Source organism: Budorcas taxicolor, chromosome 3 (assembly GCF_023091745.1).
Source record: "Budorcas taxicolor isolate Tak-1 chromosome 3, Takin1.1, whole genome shotgun sequence".
NCBI classification, from domain to species: Eukaryota; Metazoa; Chordata; class Mammalia; order Artiodactyla; family Bovidae; genus Budorcas; species Budorcas taxicolor.
Genome location: NC_068912.1, coordinates 112,705,943 through 112,729,721, shown reverse-complemented (window position 1 = coordinate 112,729,721; position 23,779 = coordinate 112,705,943). Strand labels below are relative to the sequence as shown.

Here is a 23,779-nt window from a genome sequence, read left to right as displayed (position 1 = left end):
AAAGATGCTCAACATGTTATTCAGTGTCCTATTCATCACACATTAAGCCCTCAGAATTGAGAAGAAATACTCTGACAACACTACCATTTATTAAGTAGTTACTATGTGCCAGGCACTTTACTAACTACTTCACACATATTCACTTAACCTTTACAACCACACCCATGAAGCTGTTATTGTTATCTTCATTTTACAGATGAGGGAACTGAGGCTCAAAGAGGTTCCCTCCTGCCCAAGGTCACACAGCTAGTAAGTCCTAGTGCTGGGATCTGAGTCCATGACTTAACATTAAAACCCATGCTTGTTCAACAAAAGAAAGATGAATGTAAGATGTTAACAAATTCATCATAAAAATAAAACAGTTTGTGTTTATAATACTCTAACTTAAAATTTTAGAGAAAATGCTAGAATCTAGAGACTACCTTAGAGAAATATTCAAGAGCAGTAACAAAAAATATTAAGTGTTTACCACGTGACAGGCAACAGACTCCATGTCCAGCAACCAAAGGAGCCGCTAGTAATAATACCAACGTGTTTCCACAGGGAAGAAAAACAATCATCAAACTATCACCTCACATGCCAGGATATAGGTGAAAGTAAGTAGAAACTAAATAACTACCTTTCTCTGGCCACCCAGTATCATACTCCTCACATGCCCTTCCTCCCCCAATCCACCAAGGAACACAGGTCAATCGCTTTGAGCCCTACCTGAGACCGGCGTTTTTATTTTTGTTTGTTGAGTTCCTAGGTCCCACCTCTTTCACTGCATCATCCCAGAATCCCATGTTGGAGTTTTTAGTGTCAGCATTGCTCCAGATACTACTGACTAGGTCAGAGGCCCACTGGTTAGGGGGACCGGTATTTATAGAGCCCCAAACAGAATTCCCAATGCTGGTGTGCAGGTTGGAATGCTGTTAAAGAGAGAGACACAAATAACTACAGTTAATAATATTAAAAAGACAAAAAGAGAGCCCACCAAAGTCAAAACAGATAACTCACACCGCCAGTCCATACAAAAACCGCTCAGGAAGACGGACCCACCGTATTATTCCGGGCTCTGTTTGGCTGCTGGTGTTGCTGCTGCTGTTGCTGCTGCTTCTGCATCTGCCTGGCTTCTTCCTGTTGGATCTCCAGAAGAGACTTCGCAGTGCCTGCAGGTTTGCTGACGTTCCCCCAGCCTGAGAGTTTCTGCTGTTGCTGCTGCTGTTGCTGCTGAAGAGCTTTCATCAATTCCCTCTGCTGGCGCCTCTGCTGCAGGCACAAGAGAAGCTATCTCAGGATTCCAGTTTTTAAAATAAAAGTTATAAATGTCCAGTATGCTAAATGGAATATAAATACATAGTGTGTGTGCTGAGACGCTTCAGTTGTGCCTGACTCTGTGATCCTATGGACTGTACCCTCCAGGCTCCTCTGTTCATGGGATTCTCCAGGCAAGAATACTGGAGGGTGTTGCCATGCCCTCCTCCAAGGGATCTTGCCAACTCAGGTATCAAACCCATGTCTCTTACATCTCCTGTGTTGGCAGGTGGGTTCTTTATCACTAGTGCCACCTGGGAAGCAACTAAACATCTAACAGTTAACTACTCTGCTGCAAATAAAGATGTAAACAGTCAGAAGTACTAAGAGGAGAATAAAAAGAAATTAAGAATTACTTCTTAAAAATTAAATAGGACTTCTGGTTAAGCATAAAAATGTAATATGTTTATTTCCAAAGTCCTATCAAAATGACAAAAATAATTTTTTTCTAAAACATAAATTTTAAGGACAAAGAGAACGGAAAAGTTTTTTAAAGCTGGAAAGCAAGCAAATAAAGACAGCCAATACAACAGACCCAGTAAGTTGAAAGCGAAGTAAAAGGAAGCTCAGAAACAGGTCAATTCATACAAAAAGCTTGGGAATTACAGGCATGGGTATCTCGAACAAAGGAAGACAGGCTGAAAGTCTGTAAAAAGCAACATTAAGACCCTGACTACATTCCCCACCCAACACACTTGGCAGCTATCCCTCACCTCTCCCCAACAGAAAATTAAAACTTTCCTTTTTAAAGAGGCTGAACCAGGTAAGTAGATTATTCTACAGGAAAGCTGACCTACCACAAGAGAATACACCTACAGATACCAACAGATGGAGGATCTGAACAGAAGAGACCACTACAGACACCATCACAGCGAAGCCCAGCAAGGTGCTGCATGCACCTGAACCCCCACCAGCTCCTCAGTGCCTTCTTCCTAAATGAGAACACAGCCCAGCCTGTGAGATGGAAGCCAAAGACCAAATCAAACAAACAAGATTCTGCTGGAACAGAAGCAAGGGAAAATAGGAGTGATCAGTAAGCATTATTCTTAGAGGTTACACGTTGTATTCAGTAAAACAAGAGAAAGAGACTATAAACACAAATACTTAAGAGGGAACAATATATGGACTCAGAACTTTAAAATAAGAGAGCATACCTTTAAAGTTCAATAGAAGGACTGAAAGAGAAGATTGAGAAAATACTCCATCACAAAAGACAACAGAGAACAAGATGGAAAGAAATATGTGTGCGTGCTAAGTCACTTCAGTCTGTCTGACTGTGTGACCCCATGGACTGCAGCCCACCAGGCTTCTCTGTCCATGGCATTCTCCCAAGCAAGAATCCTAGAGGGGGCTGACACTTCCTCCTCCAGGGAATCTTCCCAACCCAGGGACTGAAGCCGTCTCCTGCACTGGCAGGTGGATTCTTTACCATTAGCGCCACCTGGGACAACACGCGGATGACAAAATTTTGAGAAACAGAGCACACGTGCAGCAAGTCAAGCATGTTTAGATTTGAACAAGTTAGAGGGTCCTGGAAAGGACACCTCCAGGGAAAGAATGAAACAGAACTGTCGGATACTATCTGCTGGGTGGCCCTTTATACATTTCGAAGCGTGCACAGACTTAACTGTTCAAAGAAAATCAAATGAAAACACAAGGCAATTATTAACTTCTAACAGACAAAAATATGAACAAGAGAAGACCTGTTATTCCAACTCTGATGACCATTATTATTTTTTTCATTTAGCAGGGACCAAAATTATTGGAACAATTTCTAGCCTTGGAGGAGGAAGCTACACTCTGCTCTGCATCCAGCTGTTAACTTTTGAGAAAAGAGAGATGATTTCAGAGAAAGCTCAGCCTTTTTTCTTTTGAAGGTGGGTAGGAAATATGGTAAATTTTAAGACGAAGAAAGTTTTTAACCTACTGGGTGATGTCATGCACACTACACGGTGAACACGCACAGAGGATTTTCATGGCCTTTAGTGAAGCACACCACCCAGATAAAGAATGACGGCTTGCATTCTCGAACAAATTGACTGCTCTGCCTCAAATCATACCCATGCACAGTACTTCCATTAAGACTCAGTCACCTCATGCCACCTCCTCAGAGGGGCCTTCCCAGTCAGCACACCTAAAGCTAGACGGTCAACTGCTGCCCACCACCAATGCTACCACTAACTCCCAACCTCCTCCCTACGCCCCTTTCCACTTTTATTTTTCTTTCTAACACATACTGCCTTCGAGAACTCCGTATGTCCTTTCATATCCTTGTCCCCTCAACTAAAAGTAAGCTTTATGGAGGGAGAGAATTTTGTCTGTCTTAGATGCAACTATATCCACACGAGCAGCAGATACACGACGGACAGATGGCACTCAGCTAGTGGTACGCTGAGCCAAACCATTTCACTCACTCTTTTTCCTTTCTGTCAAGAACTACGTTCTGCTGCCCCCCAACCCCTTTCACTCTTTTGTATCCTCTCTATCCTAACGAGGAACTACAGGATGTAGACGAACAAGCAGAGAGATGGTATTTCTGTCATATTTTAAGGTTTTCTAGGTTAGTCAGAACCCAGTACCCTTTAGAGAAAAATATTTCTGCATTGTAAGCATCAAATTTTTAAGAGGCTATCTGCACAAAACTCACCCCCAATTCTGAAACACCCATGTACTTTTGTTTCTGAGCTATTCTCTCGAGAGCTATGGTAAAGGTAACCGAACATTTCTGTACCCAATCTTCATGCTATTTCTATTAGATCCTTCATATTTGCTAGTGACCATCGTACAGGCTAAAGAGGTGAAAAATAAATATCTAATTCGGATACACAGCAACTCTGACAACAATGTTTATCTTTAGTAGACACTAATCCAGAATGCACACTGGCTATTCTGAATCACCGATTGTCTAGATCACATTTAAAATTTACCTCCTCTCGAAGCTGCCGTTCTCGTTCCTCTTCTAGTTTCTGGATTTCAGCCAATGATAGCGTTGCCTGGGACTGACATGCTGTCGTATTGGACTGCTGGCCCCACGTTGAAGAAGAGGGAAGCTAGCAAAAAAGGAAGGCAGAAGAGTTCATGAGGACACATGGACAGGAGGGGCAATGATGCACTGTGCACAGAACCTTCACGCTTCCCTCCATTCCATTTGTAACATTCAGTTCAAACTTCCTTCTTCAATCCTTTTACATGACTACTCTACCAATCATTTTGCTTCTTTTACCTAATTTTCTCTTGTCACAAGATTATTTTAAAACAACTCAAAACACACCAATATTATTGTTGTTTTAGTCCTAAGTGGTGTCCGACTCTTTTGCAATCCCATAGACTGTAGCCCGCCAGGCTTCTTTATCCATGGGATTCCCCAGGCAAGAATACTGGAGTGGGTTGTCATGTCCTCTTCCAGGGGTTTTTCCTGACCCAGGGATTGAACCCACATCTCCTGCACTGGCAGGCAAGCTCTTTACCACTGAGCCACCAGGGAAGCCCAAAATACATCAATACACCTTTACCTGATTTACTCTTAAGAAATTGCAAATTTGTTACACCTGCCACTGATATACACTCCAATATACAGCCAAAAAGAGAGAAAATGAAACAAAACAATCACTAAGTTTTTAATCCAAGGAGGTCATAAGGACACGATACCCTGTTCTGAAGGGAAAGCTGAGGTGGGCAGCTGACGCCAGGCACAGTTTTCAATCAGTCTTTCATGGAAGGGAGTTAACCAGGCTGTGGCTTCTAGTCATGAGGACTAAATTGGTTTTAATCGATAATTTTTTTTTTCCCTATCCCTTAAAATTATCGACTAAAATAAAGTGTAAATATGAGTCCTCTATACTTTAGTGTTCTCAAAAGTTTGATTATTTCTAAGGGAATCCATTGGTCTTTCTGGGCCAGAAAAATATTCATTCACTCAATTTTCACACATCTTATGGCTCTTAAAACCAAAAACAACAAAAACCAAACCTAAACCAGATAATAAAAACAGTACATGTGTGGATCAAAACAAAATGCCAAAATAGAAAGGTTCTTCAGTACTAATCTCTAAAACTGGAACTGATGGGATAAGGGTAAAAGCAGCTTAAACTGTCACTGATGTTACCGGACACTCTCCAAACGAGTGCCCTCAACACTACAGAGCATCTCAACATGCTGAGCAACCCTCAACATGTTATGCCCCGTGGTGGGCAGTAGGGGCACCTCTCTTACACGCACCTGTGCTCCGGGAGGAGAGAGGTACAGAAGGGAGCTAAGAGAGAAAGACGGGGTACCAAGTAGGAGAAGTGGGGCACAAATGAACTCTTCCTCTCCACAGGAAATGACACATCTGGAAAGTCCTAAACTTCCCTGGTGGCTCAGACGGTAAAGCGTCTGCCTACAATGCGGGAGACCCGGGTTCGATCCCTGGGTTGGGAAGATCTCCTGGAGAAGGAAATGGCAACCCACTCCAGTTGGGTTGCCTGGAAAATTCCATGGATGGAGGAGCCTGGTAGGATACAGTCCATGGGGTCGCAAAGAGCGACTTCAATGTCAATGTCAATCAAACCTGCAGCATCACTCGGAAGGCCTGTAAAAACGGAGCCACCCTGGCCTCCCCCCGCCGCATTCAATGAATAGTCAAAGGTAAAGCCAGAGAATTTGCATATTTTTGTAATTCTGATGCAATCAGCCAGCAACCACTGTTGTCTAAAACCCCAGTGGCTATATCACGCCAGCATACCCAGGAACCAATCGCCAGTCCTCTGCAGCAGAAACTCAGCCAGCACCAAGAACAGATTCACTGCCTCCTGAAATGGCCTGTTCCCCGTACAGGCACCTCTGAAGTCCTCCTTTATTTCGTGCCAAAATATACTTCACTGTGCTTTCTGCTCACGATTCACAAGACTCTTCTCTGGAGTAATGCAGAACAAATCTACGTCTCCTTCACATGGCAGATCTCTACCATTTCCCTTAAGTCTTATTTGTGCATAAGGAATGCTATCCCATCACTCCATCAACACTGCCTCAGGGCATTTTCCAGTTCAACCAACATCCTGTACTGCCCAGACAATCACACTTTTCAGAACAACTCTCTCCCAAGTGACAAGCAAACAGTAGGGAATTTGGGACATTTTCGGACCCCTGAATGCCTAATATCCTTCACTGATATTTAAAAATTTTACATTTTCCCCCTGCTCTGATACTGCTACCTTACTTTTTCAACACCATTTTTTAAGTGACATTTCTTTAAGAAGTATTCAGAACAATCCTTAAGAAATGTAACAACAGAGAGTCTGGAGGACTCGTGCCCTGACTTGCTCTCTCCCAACCCCCAGCTCAGCTGGCACTTCAGATGAGGGGAGCCAAGGACACAGGCCTCCCTCTCTCCCCTCGGCTGCCAGGCAGAGGGCTGACTCCCCGGAAGGAGCACGATGTTAGCAGTTCTCATCCTGGCTCCAGCTGCCTGTTACAGAGGCTAAGTTAGAGACAAGCACTGCTGAGAGATGGGAGCTCACTTATGTCTAGCCTCCACTTATGGAATGGAAACTGCATAGAGATACTGTGACTGTTGTTTAGTTGCCACGTCGTGTCTAACTCATTTGCTACCCCATGGACTGCACGGTATTTCTCAGGTAAGAATACTGGAGTGGGTTGCCATTTTCTTCTCCAGGGGATCTTTCAGAGCCAGGGATTGAACCTGGGTCTCCTGAGACCATGAGGGCCCTGACTGCCACTGCCCTATAGTTTGAAAGGCAGAGGTTCCACACCACCAGGAGAGGTAAGCCAAGGAGACCTGAGACTCAGGTCCCTCCCCAAGGGCTCAACTGAAAAAGTGGGTGCCACTGTTCCCAGAGCAATTCCCTCCTAGCTCAGTAGGTAAAGAGTCTGGCTGCAACAATCAAACAGAGACCCAGGTTTGATTTCTGGGTCAGGAAGATCCCCGAAGAAGGAAATGGCAACCCACCCCAGTATTTCTGTCTGGAGAATCCCATGGACAGAGGAGCTTGGTGGGCTACAGTCCATGGGGTCACAAGAGTCGGACATGACGTAGCGACCAAACCACCACCACCACTACCACTGTTCCCAGCTCCAGAGCTGTGACTCGGGGAACTCTGGCCTTCAGGATGAGGTGGGAGGAACAGATTAGAGGGAGAGCTCCAGATCTCTTCTCAAAGGAAACTGACTTCATTTGCAACAGAGTGTGGAGAATGAGGAGCTGAAGCCTAAGGGAACTTTCAAAATCAGTGAATGTTGGGGTAAAAGGCAGTTAGGGGGCAACTGGCAGATTCACTGGAGACACAGGCTAAACTGTAGGCGCTTCTTGGTCTCAGAATTTGCAGATAACATGATACAGAAAATCCTAATGAAATCACTAAGAAACTATTAATAAATCAGTCCAGCAAGATGGCAGGATACAAGCTCAGTATACAAAAATCAATTGTACATCTATACCCTTACAAAGAACCACCTGAACATGAAATTTTGAAAATTTCATTTACAATGAAAGCAAGATACTTAAAAATAAATTTAACAAAAGAAATACACAAACTACACTCTTAAAAACTATAAAACAGCGAAAGAAATTCAAGATCTAAATGAACATAGAAACATCTTATGTTTACAGATCAGAAGACTAAGTATTGTTAAGATAACAAAACTCCTCAAACTGATCTACAGAGTCAATGGAATTCCTATCAGAATCCCAGTTGGCTTCTTTGCAGAAACTGAAAAACTCATTCTAAAATCCATAGAAGAAATTTAAAGAAACACAGAAGAGCCAAAAAATTATGAGAAAAAGGAACAAATTGGGAAGACTCACTGATTCCAAAGTTAACACCAAAGCAATAGTAATGTCAACACAGTTTACTACTGGCACAGTGATCATACAGATCACCTGAACAGAATTGAGAGTGCAGAAACGAATCTACATGTCTAATTTTTTAAGGAGAATGCCGCAGCCATTCAATGGACAAACAATAGACTTTTCAACAAATGGTGCTAGACAATCGGATAAATGACAAGCAAAAGAATGAAGTCAAACCTTCACATAATTTATAAAAATTAACTCAAAATAGATTAGGGAGCTAAAACTACAAAGTCTTAGAAGAAAACATAGGATTCTGTAAAACTATGACCTCAGATTCAGTAATTCTTAGATATAACAAAAGCACAAGCGACAGAAGAACAAACAGATAATCGGGGCTTCATCACAATGTAAAACTTCTGTGCATCAAAGGACACTGTCAAGCCAGTGGGAAAAAAGCAAATAAGAGAAAATATTTTTAAGTCATCTGATATAGAACTCAAATATCTAAAATATATAAAGAACCTTTAAAAAACTCAATAAAAAGAACCCAATTTAAAAATAGGCAAAGGACCTACATAAACATTTTTCCAAAGAAGATTTACAAATGGTCAATAAACACATAGAGATACTCAACATCATTAGTCATTGGGAAATTCAAACCAAAATCACTACAAGTTATCAATTCACACCTACTCGGATGGCTATAATCAAAAAGTCAGATAATACAGATTGATAAGGATGTGAAGAAACTTGAACCCTCAACCACTAAACACAAAATGGTGCAGCCATTTCAGACAACAATCTGGCAGTTCCTTAAACCATTAAAGACACTGGCATCACAGACCTAGCAATTCAATTGCTAGACATGAAGCCTAAATAGGAACCTCATGGCTCATTCTCCAGCAACTTCATTCTGCTCTCACAAACCCCCCCCATTCTCCAAACTGGCTGTCTGACCTTTATTTTTTTTCTCTAAATTTAAATTTTCACTCCCTTCATGGCTCAGTTTGGAAGTTATCTTCTTTCAGGAAAGCTTCCCGAACTCCTCAGATGGGCAGTGGGTCTCACACATCAGTGAGCATCAGAAGCCCTGGAGGGCTTATTCAAACACAACTGCTGGGTTCCATTTCCAAGAGGATCTCGTTCAGTAAGTCTGGGTAGGACCCAAGAATGTGCTTGCCAGGCTAGATGAAATTCAAGCTGGGATCAAGATTGCTGAGAGAAATATCAATAGCCTCAGATATGTGGTATGGTTCACATGATAAAGAATCTGCCTGAAATCCAGGAGACCCCAGTTCAATTCCAGAGTCAGGAAGATCCCCTAGAGAAGGGAAAGGCTACCCTCTCCAGTAGTCTTGTCTGGAGAATTCCATGGACAGAGGAGCCTGGGGGACTACAGTCCATGGGGTTGCAAAGAGTCGGACACGACTGAATGACTAACACTTTTCACCTTCAAATATGCACATGATATCACTCTAAAGGCAGAAAGTGAGGAGGAACTAAAGAACTGCTTGATTAGCATGAAAAAGGAGAGTAAAAAAGCTGGCTTAAAACTCAACATTCAAAATACTAAGATCATAGCATCCAGTCCTATCACTTCATGGCAAACAGATGGGGAAAAAGTAGAAATAGTGAGACTTTATTTTCTTGGGCTCCAAAATCACTGCAGACAGTGACTACACCCATGAAATTTAGATACTTGCTCCTTAGAAAAGTTATGACAAACCAAACCTAGACTGCATATTAAAAAGCAGAGACATCACTTTGCCAACAAAGTCCATACAGTCAAACGTGTGGTTTTTGCAGCAGTTGTGTATAGATGCTCAAGAGTTGCATCATAAAAAAGACGGAACGCCAAACAATTGATGCTTTTGAACCACGGTGCTGGAGAGGACTCCTGAGAGTCCCTTGGACGGCAAGGAGATCAAACTAGTCAATCCTAAAGGAAATCAACCATGAATATTCACTGGAAGGACTGATGCTGAAACTGAAGCTCCAATACTTCAGCCACCTGATGCGAAGAGGTGACTCTCTTGGAAAAGACTCTGATGCTGGGAAAGATTGAGGGCAGGAGGAGGTGGAGGTGACAGAGGATGAGACAGTTGAATGGCATCATCAACTCAACGGACATGAGTTTGATCAAACTGTGGGAGATAGTGAGGGACACGGAAGCCTGGCGTGCTGCAGTCCATGGGGTCACAGAGTCAGACACAACTGAGCAACTGAACAACATCGACAAACTCCCGGGCGGTCACACCCTGAGGACTGCTGCTCCGTGCTCCCTCACTCACTGCACTTACCCCACTGTATTCCAATGTTCTGTTTATGTCTTTCTCCTACGAGCTTCTTGAAGGTGGGGAATACTAAGCCCCATGGCCAGCCATACACTCTATGAGAAGTTTTGTAGACCCTACCATAAATCTGCTCCTCCCTCTCCAATTACTCCTATTTCATCACCAGTTCTACTACGTTCCCAGTCACGGAAGGCCTACTATCTAAGAGCCATTCCAACTTCTGCCCTCATCCCTCAGATTCAGAGCATCACCAGATTTTGCTTATTAATGTTAGCCAGTTCTCATCTTGGCCCTATTCATTCTCACCACCACCATCACACTCTCTTTACTGGTCTCCCAGTCTCACTTTCTACTATTTCAAATGAGGCTTTGAATTCTTGTAAAACAACACTTTGCATACATCACCTCAGTTCACCTTTCAATAACCCGCCCCCAGTCAGCTATGTTTCAAGTCCTGTATGATGGTTCCCACTTACACACCCAAACGTTTGAGTTTCCTGCACTCATGAGTCTATGGGCTCTTTGAGGACAGTCACCTTGTCTCGTTTATCCTTGCCTTAGCACTGCTGAACTGGTAAGAGTAGGCGCCGATGTTTAAATTTATGAGCCACACAGACCCACTTGGTTTTTGCTTATGTTGCCGCTCACGTCTTAGCCTCTTTTACTTATTCTTCCCTTCTCTAAATGCCTAACACAGAGTACAATGCATCATGTTATATTTTGCTGATCAAAAAACCGAAGTCTCAACATAAAGAACAGTTTATGCTACCACACCGCCAGCATCCACCCAACCACAAATGCGGGCAAGCAGCTCCTCCGGCTGGTGGCCTGGTCAGCGCCCAGCGTTACCTTCATCTGTGCCAGCTGCTGCTGCTGCTGCTGCTGCTGCAGCCTCCGGAGAGCCTCCTGCTGCTGCTGCCTCTGGCGCAGCAACTCCTTCTGCCGCTGGAGCTCCAGCTCTTTCCGCTTCCGCTCCTCCTCCTCGTGCCGCAGCCTGGCTGCCTCCTCTTCCATCCGTAGCCGATTCTCCTCTAACCGACGCTGGGCTTCCTTTTCTTCCCGGGCCCATTTCGCAGCCTCCTCTTCCTTCCCAGAAGGAAAAGTAAATAATAAAATTGAATTACGTTTTAAAACAAATCTGAGTCATTTTTCAAGGCTTCGGTCAGAGGCGTGCTTACTGGGTAACATCATGCTTCATTTATTTGCTAATTTCTACATAAAAGGAACATCACTTTGGACATCTGTGGTAATACTGATCTCAAAGAGATCACCACAACGTCAGGCAAGATCCCTTGAACCTGCTCCAACCCTGAGGCAGAGCCAGCTCCTCAGGGTGCTGGGTGCAGAGCTGCCAGGACCTGCAAGGAAACTGACTATCAGGAAAGCCTCAGCCAATGCCGGACCCAAAGCGACTTCACATCTGAGGGTCTCACCCCTGGTGGCTCACAGGCCCCTGGGAGATCTCCCCTTCACACATCCTCTACCCCTCACTTTCAGCAGTACCCTGGATCATTTTCTTTCTGCATCTCTCCCTCAAAACCATTCCATTGTGCCCGCTGGAGTTCTCCTGGCCTCCCTCCGTAGAGGCTGTTTACAGCCCTTGCAATGCTCTATCTTATCCAGGTAGCACATGCCCCTCCATTCTCCAGAACTCAGGGCAGACATCAGCTACTCTACGAGGACTTTCTTTGCCTTCAGGAGGTAGATGTCCCCTCTGTCTTTTGCTTACACTCAACTATACATTGTCCTCCTCTCTCTGGATGCTCTTAGCCAACCAGTGACAGCAACTATTATTACCTATCCAGCAACCATTCCTTTCGGTCTTCTTCTTTGTAGAGAGCGCCTGCTGTTACATCCAAGGTTTAAAGTGCCAAGCTTTGCTTTTTAAGCTTCCGGTGTAAATTGGGACACACCATATAGGCCAAAGGACTGATTCTAGAAAAGATATTTCTCCCAGAGGAAAGGAAAGAAGCACGAGAGAAGGGCCACACCCTTCCTGGGTACATGGTATGACACTACTAACCATTCGGTAAAACACATGAACTTGAAAGTCAGCACAGCAAGACATGGTAGAGCAGAGTATGAACCACACGGGAAGAAGTCCACACACCAGGACATGACGGGAGAAGCGTGGGAAACACCTGGACTCGCAACCACATCACTGAGTCACTGAAGTTCATGTTCAGCTGCCTTATCTCCAGAACACCTTGATAGGTGAGGCAATAATGTTATCTGCTGTTTTAGCCAATTTTAGGCCAATATTTTGATTTTTCAGTTGAAAGATCTACAATGTGGCATTTATTTCTTGTAAAATCATTACCTACATAATCTGTGAGCTTCTTGAGGGCAGAAACAATTTCTCAGAAAGTTTTGGACTTGAGCAGGAAACAATCACAGTAACTAGCATATGGTATATTATCAGAATATATTAACTGTTGAATAAATAAACCAAATAATGCATTAACATACATTCTAACCTGGAAATTATCTACCTCTAAAGAATTTAGATTTCCCTAAAGAGTTTCAATTAAGAACTTAAGCAAAAGCAGGTAATCTTCAGTTTTGTGTCAATCTAACCAACAAACAAAAACCTACTTCCTAAGTGTGGACTGCTGCACATGGTGACTTCCTTCCAAAGAATACAGTAAAGGGGAAAAGTATGGCGGAGAACCCGATAAGCACTACTACAGCCAGGAGATCAATGTCACCACTAATAACCACACATTATGGTACTAATATATACCCCTGGCATGTGACAAAAACGGTACTTTACCTCTGTGATCTTCTCCAAACACCCTTAATGCCAGTTTAATTATGAAAAAAAAAAACTTCAAAAAAACTCTGACACAGGGTTACCCTACAATATACTGACCAGTATTACTTAGAGTGGTTTAACTAAAAAAAATCCTGAGAAACTGTCATGGCCAAGAACAAGCTAAGGAGACATGACAAATAAATGCAATATTCTGAATGAAATCCTAAAACAGAAAAGGGACATGAGGGGAAAACTGAAAAAATGTTAATAAACTGCAGCCTTTAGTTAATAAAAATGCATCAACATTTAGTAACGTGTCAGCATTGGTTTATCATAATTAATGTACCATATTAACGTAAACTAGTAATATGGCAAACTGTACAACCATCCCAATTTTTCTGAAAATCTAACACTGTTCTAAAAATAGAATCCACTAATAAAAAATCTATTACTGTTCTTAAACATTAAAGCAAAATGCTGCAGGGGTCCTGGCTACACTGAAGTTAGGTAACAGCCACTGCTGTGTGATCTCACAACTACACTAAGCAACAGAGAACCACACACTCTAATGGTATGGACGGGGGAGAACCCTAAGGCAACGAGGCATCAACTTCCACACTGCACGTTTGGTTTTTTAAGGGCAGTCCTTCTTCGATTCCTTTGGTGCTATTTTTTGCTTGTTTTGATTCCTTGACATCTTGCTCAGCTTTTATAATTACATGTGGGATGGTTATTACAAAAGTATTAAGAGCCACTCTTTGGCATTGCCCTTCTTTGGGACTGGAATGAAAACTGACCTTTTCCAGTCCTGTGGCCACTGCTGAGTTTTCCAAATTTGTTGACATACTGAGTGCAGTACTTTCACAGCATCATCTTTCAGGACTTGAAACAGCTCAACTGGAATTCCATCACCTCCACTAGCTTTTTTCCTAGTGATGCTTTCTAAGGCCTACTTGACTTCACATTCCAGGATGTCTGGCTCTAGGTGAGTGATCACACCATCGTGATTACCTTGGTCGTGAAGATCTTTTTTGTACAGTTCTTCTGTGTATTCTTGCCACCTCTTCTTATTATCTTCTGTTTCTATTAGGTCCATAGCATTTCTGTCCCTTATTGAGCCCATCTTTTCATGAAATGTTCCCTTGGTATCTCTAATTTTCTTGAAAAGATCTCTAGTCTTTCCCCTTCTGTTATTTTTCTCTATTTCTTTGCACTGATCTCTCCTTGCTATTCTTTGGAACTCTGCATTCAGATGCTTATATCTTTCCTTTTCACTTCTCTTCTTTTCACAGCTATTTGTAAGGCCTACCCAGACAGCCATTTTGCTTTTTTGCACTTCTTTTCCATGGGATGGTCTTGATCCCTCTGTGCTGTACAATGTCATGAACCTCCGTCCATAGTTCATCAGGCACTCTATCTATCAGATCTAGGCCCTTAAATCTATTTCTCACTTCCACTGTATAATCAATCATAAGGAATTTGATTTAGGTCATACCTGAATGGTCCAGTGGTTTTCCCTACTTTCTTCAATTTAAGCCTGAATTTGGCAATAAGGAGTTCATGATCTGTGCCACAGTCAGCTCCTGGTCTTGTTTTTGCTGACTGTAGAGAGCTTATCTCCATCTTTGGCTGCGAAGAATATAATCAATCTGATTTCAGTGTTGACCATCTGGTGATGTCCATGTATAGTCTTCTCTTGTGTTGTTGGAAGAGGGTGTTTGCTATGACCAGCGCGTTCTTTTGGCAAACCTCTATTAGACTTTGCCCTGCTTCATTCCATATTCCAAAGCCAAATTTGCCTCTTACTCCAGGTGTTTCTTGGCTTCCTACTTTTGCATTCCAGTCCCCTATAATGAAAAGGACATCTTTTGGGGGTGTTAGTTCTAAAAGGTCTTGTAGGTCTTCATAGAACCGTTCAACTTCAGCTTCTTCAGCATTATTGGTTGGGGCACAGACTTGGATTACCGTGATATTGAATGGTTTGCCCTGGAAACGAACAGATATCATTCTGTTGTTTTTGAGACTGCATCCAAGTATTGCATTTCGGACTCTCTTGTTGACCATGATGGCTACTCCATTTCTTCTCGGGGATTCCTGCCCACAGTAGTAGATATAATGGTCATCTGAGTTAAACTCACCCATTCCAGGCCATTTTAGTTCGCTGATTCCTAGAATGTTGACGTTCACTCTTGCCATCTCCTGTTTGACTACTTCCAATTTCCCTTGATTCATGGACCTGACATTCCAGGTTCCTACGCAATACTGCTCTTTACAGCATCAGACCTTGCTTCTATCACCAGTGCCATCCACAACTGGGTATTGTTTTTGCTTTGGCTCCATCCCTTCGTTCTTTCTGGAGTTATTTCTCCACTGATCACTGCAGATGGTGATTGCAGCCATGAAATTAAAAGACGCTTACCCCTTGGAAGGGAAGTCATGACCAACCAAGATAGCATATTCAAAAGCAGAGACATTACTTTGCCAACAAAGGTCCATCTAGTCAAGGCTATGGTTTCTCCAGTGGTCATGTATGGATATGAGAGTCGGACTGTGAAGAAAGCTGAGCGCTGAAGAATTGATGCTTTTGAACTGTGGTGTTGGAGAAGACTCTTGAGAGTCCCCTGGACTGCAAGGAGATCCAACCAGTCCATTCTAAAGGAGATCAGTCCTGGTGGTTCACTGGAAGGACTGATGCTAAAGCTGAAACTCCAATACTTTGCCACCTCTTGCGAAGAGTTGACTCATTGGAAAAGACTCTGATGCTGGGAGGGATTGGGGGCAGGAGGAGAAAGGGACAACAGAAGATGAGATGGCTGGATGGCATCACCGACTTGATGCACATGAGTTTGGGTGAACTCTGGGAGTTGGTGTTGGACAGGGAGGCCTGGTGTGCTGCAATTCATGGGGGCGCAAAGAATCGGACACGACTGAGCAACTGAACTGAACTGAAGAGCCACTCAGATTTCTTTAGGTAACTTTCAGCAACCTGAAAAAGCTTTAGATGGGCTCTCCTAATATCCTAATACTTTCTTAATCACTAATTCCTAGCTTCAAAGAAGAAATGAGGAAAGCAAGCCCTCTGATCACCTGCTTGCGTAACAATTCTTCTTGCTTCCTCCTCTCCTCCTCTTCTCGCCTTCTCTCCTCCAGTCTCCTAAGAGCTTCTTCCTGCTGCTGTCTCTCTTCCTCTTCTCGCTGCCGCCTTAATGCAATTTCTTGCTCCCTCTGGCGTCGCAGAGCTTCTTCCTGAATGAAAGAGGGTATGTGTGAGTGTGTGCATACCCTTCTGTGCATCTCAACTAATAATGTTATCAATACATTATAATTTGAAAAGAAATAGGCTACGTGCTGCTAAGATTCTGTTAACAGTAAATATAAAAAATATCTAACCAACATCTAGGGTAAAAAGTGTTTATGTGAGCTGGGGAATAGGCATATTAAGAGTCAAAATAATTTGTACTTAAAATATTAGTCATTAAACAGCACTACATGTGTTAAGTCCACCCTGGTTTCAATGTTAGCACCATTATTTCCTGATTAACGCTAGTAAGGTCTCAAGCTTCGGTTTCTCTGTTGCTACCAATCATCTGATTTTATTTAATCAACTGAGAACCTAAGTCAGCAGCAAAAACACCTAGTGAGTAGAGTTAAGTTCTCCAGTCAGAAGTATGGAATAAAGCCACGTGTCGCAAAACATGTTCTCAAGAACTGAAGTCCTATGGATATTAAATATACAGAAAAGGGTCACACTGTCAAAATAGCTCAGGAAGAAATCCTAAGCAAACATAACGAAACAGATGCTTTTACTGTAACACTTCTTAAAGTCCTTACACACTAGTGTAGAGTGTGACTCTAAGAAATATTAGCAGTTCTAATCTAATCTCAGCATGGGCTTCCCTTGTGGCTCAGCTGGTAAAGAATCCACCTGCAATGTGGCAGACCTGGGTTTGATCCGTGGGTTGGGAAGATCCCCTGGAGAAAGGAAAGGCTACCCATTCCAGTATTTTGGCATGGAGAATTCCATGGAGGACATGGATGCTTTTTCAGCTCTTATGGCAAAAAACAAGGAAATATGTAGTAAAGGCTAGACATGCTGGGCTGTTACACAGTGGATTCTTTCAAATGGGATCTTTAAAAACCTGAGGAGAAAATGGTCCAAGGCACATAATAAAGAATTCCCCAAAAAGAAATACAAATGGTTGTGAAACATGAAAAACATTTAGTGTCACTGGTTACAAATACTTTAAAATTTAATTATTTCTCAAATCTAACTGGTTTATAAAACCCCAGGAGATTATGCGAAAGCCATCAACTCTAATGATTTACTAGAACTGACGAACATCCCTCCTGTAGGTGTTAACGGATAACCGACGTTTCTCCTGAAGGAAGTGAGTGTCCTAACATTCTAACCCCCGTCCTGCTGAGAACTCCCCAATGCCTTAGGGGAGCCCCCTCCAGGGGAAGTAGGACCTGTGAGATGACAGGAGGGCAGGAATCCTGCAGGCCCGCCCTTTCTGCACCGATTCTACAGGCCAAGTTCTCAGAGACACACCTGTTTCCTTCGGGCAAGCTCTTCTTCCTCCCGCCTTTTCCTTTCTTCCTCCTGCTGTCTCCGAAGAATTTCCTCCTGTTGTCTCCGGAGTTCTTCCTGCCTCTTTCGCTCTTCCTCTTCCCGTTTCGCCCTCATTTCTGCCTCTCTCCTCTCCTGCTCCAGCTGAGGTTACACAAAGGTACTCTTAGAAACTTGAAGCCAAACACAGGAAAACGCCACATCACGACCAGTACTGTCAGGAGCTGGTCCGTGCAGACACGACCATTCACTAGTTATGTGTGGAGCAGCCGGGGAATGAGAGAGCTCTGAGCGCACTCCGAGCTCTGCGGTCACAGGAGTCAGTGGAGTTTCACGCTCTTCCCCACTGAGTGCTCTCGCCTCCACTCTCAACCACGCCTCTGCTCCACACTACCACTACACCACACCTCCCACCGGCAGGGAGGGCAGGTGGCCTAACAGTAATACCAGAAGCTCCTGGGTTGGCATTTCTTTGTTCATCCCTACAAAGGATTTTCTGATTGAAGATCTAACAGTGTGTCTAACGAGGTTTCAGCTAAAATGTCACAAAAGCTGCTAGTGTGAAAAATTACAGAATTCTTTAAAAATCTGAGGACCAACCACTTTACAAACTCCATCCCATAGAGCTCCCAAGTACTGGTCAAATCCAGCCCCGAGACTCCAGTTCTCTTGCCACACATACAATTCGGCCTTTACTTTCTCATGCACATTTCTATGAGTCTGTCACCTGGCTTCCCATCATCCAGTTTTACCCATGGTCCCCAACTCAACATCTGACTCTCCCAGGCTTACATTTAACACCATCCTTCACCTCGAAAATAAATCCTAAGTCTTTACTGTGACACAAGCAAGTTACTGGCCTGCCTCATTTTCTTTAATCTCTCTCATCATTTATTCTTCAGACATACCAGCTCTAGGCTAGACCAAGTTATTTAACTGTTTCCTGTGCCCGAATGTTCACATATACTCCTAGCCTTTACAGGTATTGCTTCCTTCAACTGCAGTTTAATTTTCACTTCCTTTTACTGTCAACCCCAAATCCTGCAACTGAAATAACTTCTACTATCCCTTAAGTGACGTTAGCTCAGGAATCACTGTCTATTCAAGTGTCATCCAATTTCTGGTCCCCACCTCCGCTACTAGGTAGCTGACCCACGTGCTTTCTTGTGCTCCTTGTCTGTGTCAGCATCCTCCCTATCCCTGACACACATGTGCACACAGACAAGAAAGCAAGGTTTCAACAGCTATGTGTTCAAAGCACAAAGCATGGAAGGAACAAGAACAGACTCAAAGACTACTGGAATTCTGGTCTGTCAACTCACATGGAGACAGATCTTGACCACGAACTCTTTTCATATTCTGGACACTCTAAAGACACTATCACTACCTCAGGGGATAAGGATGCACTAAATATAAAATAGAAACAAGATTCTCTCCGAAGCATGAGAACCCAGAAATCATTACAATAACACTAGGTGTTGACAGGCAACCTCTCTGACAAGTATTAAAACCAAAATTCAAGACTGTTAGCTCCTGCAAAATATGCAAATGGAACACATAATGTAATGTTAACGTTGCGCTTTTTAGCTGTATGTCTTGGACTCTAGAGTGCAAATAAATACCACTATAAAGATTCAATATGGGAACTCAAGCCTCAGATCAAGGGTCCAATAAGCAATGTAGTGGATATTTTCTTATGGTCTTATAATAAGAAATTATCATGAAAGGTGTAATATATGACCGTGATCATTAATGTGTCAACAAACCCATACTGACTGACTTAATTTAAACTTGTTACTTTTAACTGTTTTGAGGCCTTTTGGGAGAGAAGGCTGCACAATAAAAATAGAGTGTGAATGTGCTTATACCAGCTACACAGCTGTGAATTTAAAGGAATAATGTGTGAGCAGCTAGAGTGATACAGATATCAATACGCAAATGTCTATGTCCTGCAGCTGGAAAGCAGGCACTGCTATGGCAGAATGAGATGCAGACCTTCGCAGCTTTGGCCTTCTCCATCTGCTGAAGCTGTTCAAGGGCAGGTCCTGGAGTCGCGGGGTCAAGGGGAAGATCCCATACGCTACCGCCTTCCCAAACTGGAAGACAGGAAGGAACAGAGGTGAGGGGTATGAGAGCTGACACACATGGCTAAATATCCAGAAGCATAAGAAGCTGCTCTCCTGTCCCAGAGCGAGCTTCATCGCAAGTGTCTGCTCTGCTTCTAAACAGACTGAACTACCAGCGGGCTCTAGTTTATCACAATATCCATCAGCATATCCAGAAGGAAAGCAAGCACCAGGCAAAAAGATGAGAAAATGAGGTAGCAGCAGCCTTTTCTATTTCCGAAATCTCTGGGTACCTACAGTGGTTAAGTTACACATGAATTCTTGACTCAAAAGAATAGGTCATCATTACTTACGTTTTTATTTATGCTTTTTCTCAATTATTAAAGACAATTTAAAAGACTTTTCTACAGTGGATTAGGACAATGTCAAAAAAAAAAAAAAGAGGAGGCTCAAGTTCAGGAAATCTATCTACTAAAGAATTTCCAGCAACTCCTTAATAGCTATTTTCAATCCTTTGCTGGGGTCAAATTTTTCTTTCAAAACCACTTTTCATTAATATTCACTACAAAGCAGGTCCCAAAATTGATTTTTAAAAAATAACAAAAAATTGAATTATAAAAGTTATTAGAATCTAAATCCTTGGAGCTATACTAAAGGCCAATCTGAATTTTTACCTGTAGGCTGTGAGGGTGCTGGCTGGAGTTCCCAGATAGAACCAGTATCTGGCACGGACACAGACCTAGTTACTGAGGGAATGATGTTCTGATCAGATATTCTGCAAAAGGGAAATTAGAAAATTAACAAGATTAACTTGTTCTTGTCATTCAAAAAAACAGATAAAGAAGTATTTTCAGATTATCTGTAGGTTTTCAAGGTTAAGTTCAGTTCAGTTGCTCAGTCGTGTCCAACTCTTTGTGACCCCAGGAATTGCAGCACGCCAGGTCTCCTTGTCCATCACCAACTCCCAGAGTTCACTCAGACTCATGTCCATTGAGTCGCTGATGCCATCCAGCCATCTCATCCTCTGTCGGCCCCTGCTCTTCCTGCCCCCAATCCCTTCCAGCATCAGGGTCTTTTCAAATGAGTCAACTCTTCGCATGAGGTGGCCAAAGTATTGGAGTTTCAGCCTCAGCATCAGTCCTTTCAATGAACACCCAGGGACTGGTCTCCTTTAGGATGGACTGGTTGGATCTCCCTACAGTCCAAGGGACTCGCAAGAGTCTTCTCCAGCACCACAGTTCAAGGGTACTTAGCCAAAAAACTTCACTGTTTTAACTAAAATACTTAACCAAATATTTAACCAAAATATTTAGGAAAGAAAAAAGGATACAGGCAAAGTAATCACATTTCTGGACTTCTCAAGGTATTGGCAAATTTTGATTTCCAAATAATAGATATGCCTACTGTCTTTAAAAAATTCAGTAAGAGTCACAGAGGTAGCATTTATCATGAAAAAAACCCGCACAGACAGTTAAGTCAAAAGGTGTGCATTTCAGTTCAGTCTCTGAAGTTTTCTGCGTATTACATCAACTAAGTCCTTCAGCTGCTCTGAGTCCCAGTTTGCCCATCTCTAAAACTAAGACCTTAACATGATCTAACCTGCCTCTCTTACAGAATGGGTTATGGCTCAAGGGAAAAATATAAAAGGTTTTGGTTAAATTAGACAGTAAAATTTTCAAGAGCAATGACTAACACCTTTGCGGGAGATAAAACAAATACTACCCTGAATGATAATCTGAATCAGCAGGAACTTAAGCCTTTTAGCATAGTTTCCATGTCTTTAGACCCTACTTTAATGGCTACTGGGTCTGGAAAAGTATAACTCTGTGTGGCACCGTTAATATCATTCCTGAAATATTACAGGTAAAATGAGATTAAATTTCTCGACCACAAAATTTTTTCTTACTAAGTCCATGAGACTACACTGCTTTTCAAGTGTTCTTAGTATTCTTTGGTTATTATGCAAATTTTATCTTCTGACTAAAAAGACCAAATAAATGCTTTATTTATTAGTTATTTTTTAAAACTATGTTCTTACACACAACACAAAGACAGGCGTTTTGTGTGGGTTGATACTAAACTTCTCAGATTAAAAATTTCCTTTTCTCTCTTTCTTTAAAACACACACAACATAGCACATCACGCAAACAAGCACCAACCTCATCTTCAGAGCCTGGAACTGCTGGAGAAGAAGCGCCAACTGCTGCTGCTGCTGGGAAGACAGTGCTGCTTTCTGCTGCTGGGCCAGAACTTGCGCATACTGTTGTCTTCAAAAAGTAAAACATGGTATAACCTGTCTATCCACATTTAGTTCACTTTACAGAGACATTACAAGACAAAGTTCAGCCCCCACACCAACAAAAGAAAACCCCATTAGAAATAGCTATCAAATATATTTTTATAATACTTCACAATAGTCACACCAACAGTTCTATATGTTATTCTAGAAAGAACTAAACTAATAGATGACATGCTGCTGAGTGAAAACAAAAAAATTTAAAGGAATGTCAAAAACTGGAAAACTCCTTTAGGATGTTAATAACCTTTTATCAGAAAATAAAACAGGTTCAAAATAATAGCTATTTCCACATGAAGAACTCTTTGCAAAAATAAAATCCCACTTGTATAAAAATCCTCAAATTTATACGTTTCGGCTTGGAAAATTTTAGGTTAACATTTTTTTCACTAGAACAGAGGTGGACAATTTTCTCCTGTAAAGAGCCAGACAGTAAATATTTTTGGCTTTGCAGGCCATTCACAACTACTCAATTCTACCTCTGTAGTGTGAAAGCAGTCATAGATAATACACAAACAAATGGGTATGACTCAGTTCCAGTAAAACTCTGCTTAGGAAAACAGGTAGCCATTCAGTCTGCCAACCTCTGCACCACATGATAACAAATCTTACTTCTTCCACGAAAAGGACTCACAATCTAAGTGATTCCATACCACTGCTAATAGCATAAACTTTTACTTTTCTGCCTTCTCATCTGCTTTTTCTCTGTGGCAAAGCTGAGCCATCCAGAGGGCAATTAATTTTTAAAATCACTGATTCTTGCTTTAGCAGTTAAATACATTGCAAAATTAGTTATGTGTCACCTTCTGCAAACTTCCAATATTTAAGAAACAAGCTAAGACCAAACTTAGGATGTACAGTGGCACTATGCCACTAGCTGGATGATTGAAGTATCCCATACACTTAGATTTCTGCTGGAAAGATGAAATTTGGGAGCATATTGCATCTGAAGGCCCTTTGGTGCTACAGGGCAGCCTACCACATTACTGCTCTTACTGTATGAGGAACTGCTGATACTGAAGGTGCTGCATCTGGTACAAGGCTGTGAGTTCCTGCTGCCGGGTCAGTCGTTCCTGGTCCAGCTCTCCCTGGGAACAAGGGGTGAAGGAAAGAAATACCAGTAAATAAACTGAAAGAGGCTAAAAGCCATTTAATACTTACATTCAGTACTCCTAGACTTCTTTTTGCCCCACTTAACTATTAAAAAAAAAAAAGTCAGGCACCGTTAGAAACGAAGCAGTGCCATCTAGTGGAAGAAGGTGGTGTTGGCACTTTAAGAGATTCCCTGAGGTGGGAAAAGGGTCCCTATTTTAGCTTTTCTTCTCTCTAGCCCTTGAGGCTGAACATTTTTCTGTAACCCAGAGTTCATACTATAACTAAAAAATAACCAGGGACCTCCCTGGTGGTCCAGTGGCTAAGACTCTGCATTCCAAGGCAGGAGACCAGCGTTTGATCCCTGGTTAGGGAACTATATCCCACATGCCGCAACTGAAGATCCTGAGTGCCACAACTAAGACTGGCACAGCCAAACAAATAATTAAAAAAAAAATCGTTCTCTGAATCTTAGAAGTGATTTATAAACTTGGAGATTATGTAAAAATTAGAGAAGTAGGACAAAACAGAATGGAGTAAAATTAAATGCTATGGTAAGAATTTTACAGTAGCACTAACAAATACAGGGAGCCAACGTATGTCTTCTTAAAGAGGATGAG

At 42.4% G+C, this 23,779-nt stretch overlaps 1 protein-coding gene across 2 annotated transcripts in view; it reads right to left on the bottom strand.

Annotated features, from left to right (window-relative positions):
- GIGYF2 (GRB10 interacting GYF protein 2) overlaps positions 1-23,779 on the bottom strand; it is a 131,896-nt gene that overhangs the window by 10,719 nt on the left and 97,398 nt on the right. For both annotated transcript variants that reach the window (XM_052636571.1, XM_052636572.1), the window contains exons 17-26: positions 23,064-23,155; positions 21,931-22,038; positions 20,446-20,546; positions 19,701-19,801; positions 17,688-17,849; positions 16,223-16,381; positions 11,230-11,466; positions 4,224-4,346; positions 1,042-1,251; positions 709-911 (exon numbers count right to left, since the gene is read on the bottom strand). In XM_052636571.1, the coding sequence (XP_052492531.1) occupies positions 709-911; positions 1,042-1,251; positions 4,224-4,346; positions 11,230-11,466; positions 16,223-16,381; positions 17,688-17,849; positions 19,701-19,801; positions 20,446-20,546; positions 21,931-22,038; positions 23,064-23,155 (1,496 nt within the window). The remainder of the gene's footprint in view (positions 1-708; positions 912-1,041; positions 1,252-4,223; positions 4,347-11,229; positions 11,467-16,222; positions 16,382-17,687; positions 17,850-19,700; positions 19,802-20,445; positions 20,547-21,930; positions 22,039-23,063; positions 23,156-23,779) is intronic.